The sequence below is a fragment of the Uloborus diversus genome, chromosome 5, assembly GCF_026930045.1.
Source record: "Uloborus diversus isolate 005 chromosome 5, Udiv.v.3.1, whole genome shotgun sequence".
In the NCBI taxonomy this organism is placed as follows: domain Eukaryota; kingdom Metazoa; phylum Arthropoda; class Arachnida; order Araneae; family Uloboridae; genus Uloborus; species Uloborus diversus.
This window is the reverse complement of record NC_072735.1, coordinates 55,433,030-55,445,590: the sequence shown is the minus strand read 5'-3', so window position 1 is coordinate 55,445,590 and position 12,561 is coordinate 55,433,030. Positions and strand designations below refer to the sequence as shown.

General features: G+C 31.8%; 1 protein-coding gene across 1 annotated transcript in view; it reads left to right on the top strand.

Annotated features, from left to right (window-relative positions):
- LOC129222933 (unconventional myosin-X-like) overlaps positions 1 to 12,561 on the top strand; it is a 259,802-nt gene that overhangs the window by 87,554 nt on the left and 159,687 nt on the right. The window contains exon 2 of the mRNA XM_054857494.1: positions 7,627 to 7,736. Coding sequence (XP_054713469.1) covers positions 7,627 to 7,736 — 110 coding nt within the window. The remainder of the gene's footprint in view (positions 1 to 7,626; positions 7,737 to 12,561) is intronic.

Sequence of the window (12,561 nt, the reverse complement as noted above, 5' to 3'; positions counted from 1 at the left end):
TATAGTATCATAAATTTTTATTTTATTAACTTATTCTCTAAGAGTTTTCATTATCGTTACTGTATGCACACGATCAGAACATATGATTCCAACTGAGCTATTTCTGAGTCTCGAGTTAAACGTTTTCACAAAATAGGGACCGTATGCTCGCACGCAAAAATCACAGAACGGACCTTTCACAAAAATATTGACATGCATGGCATTAGCTTTAGAGCGATCTCCTCAAGTGCTTAAAAATCTTCATTAATTCACTTTCACATACGTCATGGACTTATTTTAAACCTTCATTAATGTTTTTATGATAGTTTCATTTATCAATTATTTTCATAAAGATAATTCCAAATTTTTGAAAATATTAATCTCTATTTTCGAATATGTAGCAAGTACGTCAGAAAAAAAAAAAAAAAAAAAACCGTCCTGAACGACCCTTAATTATGTTCTTTCACATAAGTGCTGATAAGTCTAAACTTTTTTCATGTTACATTGTCTAAACATTTGTAGAGTAATCTGTAATCCACGCTCTATTTAGCCGTGATCTTATCGATTCTACGTGATAAATCGATGATTCTCCCCCTGCCCTTTTCAGTATGGTATCGAATCGTTAATCGACATTGATCTCAGTCTATAGCAGAAGCAACTTCAATCTTCTTCCCTGTTGGAGAAACAGCGAGTTGAGGGCAAGCCAACTTGACCCCTGCCCACTACCCAATTAATTGAGATGTAGCCATGACGAATATAGGGAGGTTTTGATAACTCCGAAAGCATTGTAGCTAATTCCATTAAATGCAATGAATTGCTACTGGAAATAGGATTTTGATTCATCGCTTTCTTTTGTGATTTCGTTTGGTGTGAAGCATTGTAAGCTTCCTGCAGTTGAACATGTCTTTTCTGAAAAGACCCCGAAGAAAGAATTCCCGTTTCTTTTATACCAATACTACATTGGTATAAAAGAAACGGAACATTTACTAGCCGTCTACTACACATTTACTAGCCGTCAGAAAAAGACCTGAGTTTTATTTACAAACGTTATTAAAATGTTAGCTGGAGTCTAGTCCAAGGCTTTTTTTGAGAGTTCTTTTTTTTTTTTTTGTGAGCGTTTTCTGTGAATTTTTCATTTTTTTTGTGGAAATATATTTAGCTTTGTAAAACTCTCCCCCCAGATAATGATGGATGAATTAACATAAAAGGCTTGCTAAAAATAATAGGCTAGAGCAGCTTTTTTTTTTTTTATTTTAAATCTTTGGTTTGTGGAATCCTTTTAAATGCTTCCTTTTTTCGCGGAACCCTTAGTTTTTCGCTAATAGTTTGCAGTGGCGTAGCCAGGGTTCTATTTAAAAGGGAGCCCAGTTTCTTACGTCAAAGAGACTGTCACATTAACTATTTGACATTAAATCACTAATTAAATGGACTTCATTATAGATAATGCTAATTATTGCTAACTGATAATTATTATTTGTTATTGTAAAAATACCAACACACTCCTGCTTGTGATTCTGAGTATTTTTAAAAGGGATGAATAACCTCAGAATTTATGCACGAGTTATGTGGTTAAAATATTTTATTAATTAGGAAAATAAATAGTGATGTGTTTTTTTCCTACAACAGTGTTGATAATTCACTAAAATTTCTAAAGAAAAAGTTTTTAAACCTTAAAAATTAAATGTCTCTTATTTTCAAACAATTTTTTAGTTATTTATAAATTAGGGACTTTGGTGCCGCTGTGTGTTGACATCATACAGAAATAGACCATTTAGGCGCTCTTGACCAGTATTGCTCCTTAAACTTATCTTCACTCGTTAAATGTTGGAATTGTCCCTTCAACTGCTGCTAGCGGACTGGGAGAGTAACTAATATTATGAGTAGAACATTTGAAATTGACGTCAAAAATCGTAATTTTAGGCAATATTTGGTAATGTTACAGGAAAGGGAATTTGGGGTACCTTCCCGAAAGCTTTCCAGCATTGAAGTCACTTTTGAACTCGCTTTGGTGATATAAGGGGGTCAATAGCTTGTTCCGAAATGTTTTCGAAATTGGGGCGCTTAAAAGTGAGAAGGAGATATTGAAATCTTAAAGGCACAACATCAGGCTATTTTATAGGCCGAAAGTATTTGCATTTTTTTAGGCGACAACTAAAATTATTCCTATAGTTGCTTACCCTGATGGGTATTAATGCTCAGATTAGTACGAAAGTAAAAGTAAATATTTTTTTAATTTTAAAAAAGCGTCGTTTTTATCGGTTTTTAAGTGACAAATTTGAAAAATGTTTGGAAAAAAAAGCATGCAAGTCTCATGGAACCCCTGAGGGAGCTTCGTGGAACCCTGGGGTTCCGCGGAACACAATTTAAGAAACTCTGGGGGCAAGAGTGAAGTCAAAATATAAAAATGATGCAATAAGAGACTTTAAGCACCTGAAAAGATGTTTTATATTTATGAAGGGTTATAATTTGTTAAGATTGCGAATTTTTTATGTACTCTTTATTTCACATGAAATTGTAATCTCTTAATTTTTGTGACGGGTTCGTTTTTCAATCCCTGTTTTTTTATTTTTTCCCGTAACAAGAGATTATTGTGAAGGATCTGTTTTTGCGATCATGAACGTTGTAAATGGTTCAGTTTGAGGACCAGTTTTCTGTTGTATTAGTGCTTATGTACTAGTTTAAAAATTGTTTGTTCTATTCGTGAGCATCACTTAAATTCATTGCAATTAAAACAACTTGTACATATTTACCGTTTGCCTATTCCTATGCTTAAATTTAAATTTGAAGTATTTTTGATATAAATATCACGTACAGTAAAAAGGTTTTTGACCACTTCTTTAATATTGTTTTAAAATACAATGTGCTCATTCAGTTATTAAAAAAACAAAAACAAAGTATAAAAAGTATCAGCATCACTGTTTTTTTTTTTTAAATATTTTTAAAACTATTAGCATTTTGAAAAGTATCAGTTCCATATTTATCAGTTAAACTCAAAAATAAAGCTCAAATTTTTGTGCATAAACGATGCATATTAATCCGCTCATAAATAATTATTAATAAGGATTTGATGATAATGTTTGGAAATGCATAAATATTTTCATTTTTGGCAACCAGTTAATTAACTGATACTTAATATGTGAAAGTAGAAAGATTAAAGAGATTTAGTTAAATATAAAAGGGGGGGGGGGGAGTATAGTTTTTTTTTTCTTTTTGGATGAAACTTTTTTAATTTAACATAACTTAAGATTATGTGTAAAACTAAAAAATATAATTACTGTTGCTCTTTTATGGGGAAACTAATCTAATTTTGTTAGAATCAGTGCTGAAACTGATTTCGATGATGAATTGAAACCGATATTAGTTCTGATTAAAAGTGAAACAAGGACTTGTTTTTTTCTTTTCTTTTTGAAAAATTAAAATGCGTGTCCCTAAGTACCGTTTTTATTGTGACTCTTTTTAATGTATAAATCTGCTATTCTGAATTCCGAATTGTGATTCCAAAAAAAATATTTTACGTTCAATTCTAAAGAAAAACGCTACATCCCGTCCCCATTTTTCAAAGCAAGATTTTTTTTCCCCCATTTGTTCATTTCTTATAAATGTCTTGGAATACAAATACTTAACTCATTTCTCTGGTACTGAGTATGTATTTTACTTGAAAACCCATTAAATAAATCTTGATGTTTTATTTTTAAAATGTTTTTTTATGGAATTGAAAACCAATTTTATATGAAGATAAGTCCGTGAATGCAGTTTTTCGTTAAAGTAAAATTTCGACCTGAACATTGAAGACTTAGATGATAGCTTCATTAAAAATGTTTTGACATTTTGCAATATCGAAGTATTAATTAATTTTTCTTACTATAAAAATAACCTTATTATGAAAGATAAATCTTCCGTGATGTCTAAAAAATAGTTGCATTAAAAAGCTACGCAAAGGCAAAAAAGGAATTCTTTTAGAGTTCAAATGATTCCTGATATCGATCCTGATCTTTTTCCCTTTTATTGAAATGTTTATTCTTAAATATCAAAGAAAGAAAGAAAGAAAAGAGAGAGAGAGAGAGAGAGAGAAAGAAAAAGAAAGAAAAAAGAAAGAAAGAAAGAAATACACACAATATTAACTTCTCATGATAAGAAATTCTGCGGTGTAAGTAACATTTAAGTTGAGTTAATGAGATTGATGAATGCTGAAATTGCACATAAACAAACAAATGAAAAATGCCGAATCTATATGTTAAATATGTTGTGTATACTTCTATGGTGTAAAATTATTTGGTTAATTTTGCTGCTTATGAATTTTTTAGTCATTTTTATTCATTTACCATTATTGAGTTAAATCTGTCGGATTTCTGGATTGAAATCTAGGCTAATTTAGTTGGTAATTTGTTTTTTTTTTTATTAATATTTATTTATTGACGTATTTGTATTTTCTTTCTCTCATTTAAGGTAAATACACCTATCATTGTGGATATGCACCAGAAGCGGATAATGTCTTCGAAAAATAAAGATTACAACGCTGTTTCCCTAGCGAAAAGACCCCATAAAAGTAAAGGGGGTGATTTTTATGGGAGCACCTAGTTGGGGAAGAAACCCTATATCTTTATTTTTTTGAAGACGTTTTGCGCTTCTGGTGCAGTATTCACAATAGGTTCACTTACCTTAGTTTTTTTTTTTTTTTTTTTGATGAGTTTGAACATTTATAATTGCGAAGGCGAGGGCATGTGACTGTACTTGCATTTCTTTCCGTATACGTAGCAAATGCAATTATTTCGAGTTTCCACTGTATTTAAAACATTAGCTATTTTCGTGAATCAACAATATGCACGAATCTATTAGAAAAGAAGATTTCCTTTCGACTCAATTTGTTCGCTAATTTTCTAGTACTAAATATACTGGATAATATCTAGAAAACAAATTGCTGATACAGTAGTCGCCGTTTAATGTAATGAATTTGCGACAAATACAGTTTGTTTACAATAATCGATTGACAACAATAACTGAAAAGAATCCAGGACACGCAAAATGAGGATTTTTCTTCAATTAAGAAGCATTCATTTTTTGAACTGCAAATTAAAATTAAGTAATCGCAGTTTTAATTCTGAATTTACTAAATTAGCAGAATGGAATAGCTCTTTTCTTTCATCGATTAAACCATTCGTCCAATGCTTCAAAATCTTTATTGCCCCATTTTAAAAGCAAAATATTCTGCTTGCGCATCCTTTTCCGGGATATTCGTAAGCAATAGTTTCAAAGCAGATTCAACCTTTTTTTTTTTTTTTTCTGCACGGTTTCTCTTATAGTTTAAATTTTCATTTAGCTTTACTTTGTTTTCAAGCTCGTCACGAATTTTTGGTAACTTGTAAAGTAACGGTTCAGAAATGTTTAATTGTTCTGCAGTTTTTCTTTTAATCATCACGGTCAAACTGTCAAATAGTTTTAAAATGCCATGTTTTTCCTTGACAGTTAAATCATTGTGATTTTTTTTCCATAGCTAAATTGTTTGACCGTTTAGTGTGAAGTCTTTAGTGTACCTGAACAGGAATAAAAAATTTTCTGCTTTACTGATAAGAAGGGAACATGGTTTCTCGAAAACAACTTGTCAGGGTTTGCTTTTGTGTTTCTGTTGATTGGGGAACAATAATGGGGGGGGGGGGAATTGAAATTTAATGAAAAAGTGATAACGGTAAGATACGGATTACAATATCCGACTTATTTTATTTACTATACAAGTTTTCTAGGACTTCGTGATTCTGATAACATTAAACGAATGATAACATTAACCGTGATCATATTAAGCGGCGGCTACTATGTAAGACTTCAGTAGGTGACAAGGGATATTAAAAGATTTCATGAACAGCTTTTGTTTCATTTGCACAGTAATTATTCTTTCAAAATCAGTTCGCTTACCTTGTACCTTGAAATAAAATTTTCTAGTCGTAATTGTCTAATGGCAGGGAAAACAACATACGCAGCTTTCTCCATGACATCTGATTACGAAGGACGCATGCCTGCTTGCAGCTTCCCGAGTTCGGATAAATTAATGGAATTCTAGCTATTGAATAAAGCATTGCCATTTAATTGTATTGTAATGGCATAATTGCATGTTGTGAATAAATAGTTTACTATTGGGAAGTTTTAGTATTCAGAACATTCAATTCATTCCTGTAAACTGTATAGAACCCTTTTCAATTGAATATAAATCTGTTATGTTTGAATTAAATCTTTCTGTATTTTTGTGGCTATGTTTGAGTTTAAATTTAATTATAAAATTATGGGCATGTTGGTGGAAAGCAAATAAACTGCGGAATTTAGAAAATTATTTGTAATAGCATAATGAGTTAAAATATGAAAAAAAAAAAAAAAAAAAATACAACAGAACTTTGTTTATTCGAACGCGCTTCAAACGAATTACTGCTAAGGCGAACAATATTTACCATCCACTTTCCATTGCTTGTTGTTCATTGTTTTTCGGATAAGACGAATATCGGTCAAGACGATTTGGTTTTAAAGGTCGCTTTCAGTTCGTTTTAACAAGGTTCGGCTGTATTATAAATAAATAAATAAATAAATAAATAAAATAATAATAATAATAATAATATATATATATATATATATATATATATATATATATATATATATATATATATATATATAAAATGAAGGTATTTATATCAGTCTAAAAAAAGAAAAAAAGTAGGAAAAAATTGAAGAAATCAATCCAATTTGTAACAGAACTTCAAGCAACTATTTCTCATAAAAGTTTTAGCATTATTAAAATTACTAGAAAATCGTCCGTCAAGGTATGACGGGTGAAAATTGCTTCTACATTTGAACGAAGCAAATGCCTGTTTGGTAATATTTTGATAGTTGAAATTTTAAACCTTAACTCCAGTGGATTAACCGTAAACTCAAGTGGATGGCGTTAATGGTTAACCACTCTTTCGTTTCTTCATTCTGCTAAAATGACAATCTTACAAGTAAAACAGTTAAGATGCCGGATTCATTTCAGCCCCGTCAAAACAAAGCATTTCCCTGCACGTCAAACATTACCAAAAAATATCAAATTATCACGCCATGGTGCGAGTTTCATTGTTGGTGACGTCAGCGTTACTCGATCTTTCACCATTATGAGGACACATTTTAAATACCTTTGCGATAGACCTTTAAGTAATTTTTATTTATATCTTATTTGTATCCGTGTGAAAATGCTCTGTTTTGGCATTTTGGAAGATTTCAACCTTTTTTTTATCATTAAAAATGCAATCTTTTTAATTTATTTTAGAAGGATGTATCGAAAATGTAGTGCAACTTTCCCCAAAATTGTTCGAGTGAATCATCCCCCATGTGTTGCCCAACTTGCACAAAACTGCTTCACCGTGGGCTCGCAAAGAAATGATACTAACAACAAAATAAAAAGTTTCGTCCAATTTCTTTTATGCAGTTAAATGGGTAATATATTAGCCATCGTATTTCGTACTTCATGCCTTCCTTTAATGCATTAATGGATTCTGAGGGCGGCGAAATTTCGTTTTCTTTTGAAAGGGGTTATTTATTAGATTAACTTCTTGAAATATTCCGAGTAAAAGCTTTTCAAAGGCAAGCGCTGCTTTCTTCTGCGATTAATCTGCTTTGTTTTTGTGTTCTCAGGTGGCTGTTTGCCTGGAGATGGGGTACCAGACATGACTGTGATCAGTGACATTGATGAACAAGGCATCAACACGAATCTCAAGACACGGTACCGGAAAGACCACATTTATGTATCCTTTTCCTTTGTCAACTTTGACGATTCTTCTATGCTAAAGTAAGTTCTTGGTTGCCTTTTAAAAAACGGTGTGAGTCTTAGTGCTTTTACTTCAAATCAATAAAGTTTGGCAATAATTTGGCTTTGTTTCCAACTTCAGAGAAAAAAAAATAAAAGGTATAGTTCGAATTTAGGCTCGACTGAAAATTCTATCATTCTCGACCTGCAGGCTAAAACTTTTAGGAAAGAGCAACAATGGCTTGAGCTTTGACTGTTCAAGCATAGGTCGAGATAAATTTTCTTTTGTTAAAGGTCAATTAAGGATGCATATTTTTCCTATCATGCCTTTTAAATATCTATATGTTCGTCATTCTACTTTTCTATTCACCTGTTAGTATGTTTGTATAGTACACTTAGCACCTATTTAATTTGTAAATATATATGTTACCTATAGTATGCAAAATGCTGCAAGATTAACTAATTATTGACAAATATTAATTATAACCTTCAGATCTCCGTAAAAAATAAAATGTTATGTATATAATCAATTAAGTAGAAAGAATACCACAAAGTAGAACTATTGATACTCAGCAATCCATGGACAGTTCAACGCAATAGAGTTTGCTGTAATTGTACAACGACTAATTCCAAGCTAAGACATTCTGAAAATTACCCCTTTTATGTTAATAGCTGTACTTATTGGATAAAGGGAATAATTTCTTAAAATTATTCACTACAGCGACTTTATATTGGTTTAACAAATAGCAATAATAAAGTATAGTGAAATCCCGTTACAACGAATACCAATGCAACAAAATATCCTTTTCAACGAAATACATTTTCAATCACGATTTAATTTCTATTACATTGCTTGATTTCTACTACAGCAAAATTCTCTTTTACAACGAACAAAATTTGCAGTCCTTTGAAATTCGTTATAACGGGATTTCACTGTATATCTACATTAACTCTCCCGCATCCATAGATGTGTATGGTTTATCTTGTTTATTTACTAATATTCGTAGTATCTTTTTTTATGTGGCTATCTGTTTAACAGCTGTATTACAATTCTCAAAAAAAGCACCTTCAGTTATTTTTACTCTGAGCTAATACAATTTCAGTGGCCATTTGTGTCCTTGTCACAGATACGTATTTCAATTTCAAAATCTGATGTTTATTTGTCTGAGTAAACCGAATTTTGAAGATAGAATTCATTGACACAAGTGGATACTTCCTACCCCTTCCATTTTTGGTGAAGCGCAATTTTTTTGTTCATTTATTTAATTAAGAAGAGCGAGCTGGATAAAAAAATGTTCTTATTAAAAAAAAAGAAACAAAAAAACTTCATTTTCTCCTGTAGACATTAAAAAAAAAATTATTATTATAAGATCGCAGAGACGTAAACAGTCCCTGCCACATTCATTAACATTCTGGGAGCGATCAGAACTGTAGTCCTCTTTTTCAATATTTGATTAGAGAACCAAATTTTCTGCCACTCTTTCTCATTTTGTTCGTTTCCTGCTCCGTAAGACCCGCATTCGATTAATCTTGCTCTAAGTTTTTTTTTTTCCCCAGAGAAACTTCAAGTAGGAAAAATAAATTTCAGGGTTCTCTCTCTCTCTCTCGTATACTTTATTGTCCTAGAAGTTTCACTATTTTCCATGGTCGAGTGTTTGATAAAATATTTTGCGGTTAATTAGGTATTGACAATCAGTGTGAGCATAATTATTTATATGTTTTAAAAAAAAGTTGAAATATCTGTATGCAGCAAAGAGAAGAAGTCAGTTTTTCCTTTTAATTTTCGTATAAAACGAGATATTTATGAATTCATCCAAAATGTGATACTTTGTGGGTTGGGGTAGGGAAGGAAAGCGCTGACGAACAATGGAAAAGCGTTCTGCTGTTACAATATATTTTACTAATAGGAAAAAAAAAACGCTCATCAGTAAATAAAAAAAAATATTAGTGAAAAAAAAAATGGGTGACGATTAATCATATGCTGCTTCAATCGATTATGTAGAAATGTGTACCTGTTAACAGGATAAGTGACATCTTATTTGCTCATGATCGGGGAAATACGTACACAATGCAATAAACTCCCGATTACCGGCGGGCGGATTATCCGCGGGTCTTTTTTTTTTTTCAACGGTTGTTGAATGTTTTTTAAACTTATGATTGTGTTATTGTTCGTTTTCAACTTTTGCATATGTACATATTTTTTTCAATGTTAGTACATGCAATGTAGCAATGTTTTTAGCAATAATTTAAATGTATGTTTGGGTGTTATTCATATTTTTTACAACTGTGTGTACAGTAATATCGTTTTTACCTATTATTCGGATTATCTGCAGTTTTCGCTTAACCGCGATTACCGTGCCACCCTATTGCGGATTATCGAGAGTTTACTTTACTTAGTTTATGCAAAGTGATTCAGTGCGTAGTTTACGCTTAAAAATAGTTACTAATAATTTAGTTATGAAAGCAGGCTCGTTATTTAGGGAGTCAGAGGCGTCACTTCCCCCCCCCCGGCTTTGAAAATTAATGCTTTTACACATAAGTGGGCCTTGTTTTTTTTTTTGTGCTTTCCGATAAAATCTGAATTGAGTATACACCCTTGCCCCCCCCCCCGGGGGATTTCGAAGTTTATTCCTGTATGGATGAAAAAAATAATTTCTTCGAAAGCTTTTGAGGTAGCTCTGGATGTTGAGTTTCTAGTCCATGTGTATTGAAGACAGCTGCGGGATTTTATCTGAATCTAATATATCAGTTTCGATCATTCGCAACTCTTCCATTATCTAAAAATGGCAGTCTTGAATTTATCAGTTTTTTTCTGTGACGAATGCATAAAATTATCTCGCAAAAAATTTAAATTCTGTTCAATATTTTCTCTCTCCCTTCGGATTTTAGAATGATCACGAAGGGAGAATATAGCTGGAGTGTTCTTTATGAGAACTACACATTAGTAAGAAACTTTTCCAACACATTTGTTTCTTTCGTAGAAATTAATTGCCCTTTCCCCCCACTATTTAAAAAGTATAGCATTTGAATGTTTTGTTAGTTTTTTTCAAGTACCAAGTATCAACCATTCTAAATGATAAAAAGCAAAATAGTACACATCTCTTCTTTGCCTGCCTTTCTCCATTTCATCCTCAAAAAGTTAGATTTTTTATGAAATTGATCACTGTTATGGTTTTAACTATTCCATATATGTCACTCCTGCATACTAAATTTCACTCCACAAAAAACTGTCAAGGAGTATTTTCACACTTTGAAAAAAATCTTAGCTGTATCTCGAGTTGTACGCTGTTATATTCTATACATTTATTTACAATTTATTTTCACTTGAGTAATTCAGAAAGCAGAAATTATTACTGAGCGAAAGTGAAAATCTTTGGTTCTCGTTGAGACATGAAACAAAACTCTGAAATTCAGGAGAAATCTCAAAATTCCAGGACGTCTGACGTTTTGTCACCGCACATAAACAGTACCTCGTGAATTTTCACTGCAAAAAAGGTCATGGAGAAATCATTTTAATGGAAATGATATGGCAGACAGACAGAGTGAACACAATCAAGTACAAGGAATCGCGTGTTCTTTTAAGCTAAATTGGTAGTAAGTCCACTTCTGAAATGGGTGTACGTGCCCGGAAAAAAAGCCATTGTGAGAAACGCTGCTAAATGAATTAGAAGAATGCATCAGGAAGAGTGTTGGATAATTACGACGTCGAACACATGAAGACTGATAATTTGTTAGATGTCAGGGAAAAGTGGGGTGACTCAAGTGAGAGAAAGTAATTGTATTCGAAGAATTTCCTTGAATTCTGTACGTAATATGCTAAGAAACGTAGGTGCCACGTGTTACGAATTTTCATTGTTTATATGAAAAATAGCTGAAAACTTAAGAATTACGAAATCAGGCCGATAAACTGGACTGTTTTATCTTTTTTGGTAGTATGTAATCCTTTGTATGCACCAAGCACCAAGTTATCGTTCTTCCACTCGCCTGTAAAGAAGCGATTATGTGAATTACATCAGCCTGGCTCTGATGTACATAATTAGGATCACAGCTGTGATAGGCTCGATGCCGCCATTGTTCTGCTCATATCTCTAGCAGTAATCGTTAGTAACTTGTATTCATTACAATTAAGCGTCATAAAGTCGATGAATACAAAACTGATGGATTCCAAAAATTTTAAGAAATTAGGTATTTTGATACAAAAATACAAGAAAATAGAGCTGTTCTGGGAAAAAAAAGAATAAAATAAATGAAATAAATAAAAGTTGAGATTTCTCTTCGATGCATTTTTTTTTTCTGCTCACCTCTTTTATATTTTTCTCTGAATATGTTCTTGTTACTCTAAAACTACTTAAATGTGATTTTTATTACAAATTTGCGTCAAACAACGTTAAATTATCCGATTCATTTAGTCTGCGCAAATACTACAATCATTTGAGGTTGAATTGAATTTCCCAATTTTTCTTCTACTTCTGAAATTGTTTCCCAAAAATTGGTCGAATGAAGTTCAAATGCTAACCATTTGACTGTTCAAAGCGATTTATAATAATTATCTTATTGCATTTTTAATGTTATGAACATAATAATTCTTTCATGTGATGAAAGTCATCGTATTTTCTTTTTAATAATTTTGTTTATTTGCACTTTTTAAAGATTAACTGAGTTATATTCATAATAATCTTATTTTGTGATGAAACCCATCAGCCGTGTTTTCTTTTCTTTATTTTTACTAATAATAAAGCTTAAAGTCTCTCTGTCTGGATGTCCGGAGGATGTCTGGATCTCTGTGACGCGCATAGCGCCTAGACCGTTCGACCGATTTTCAT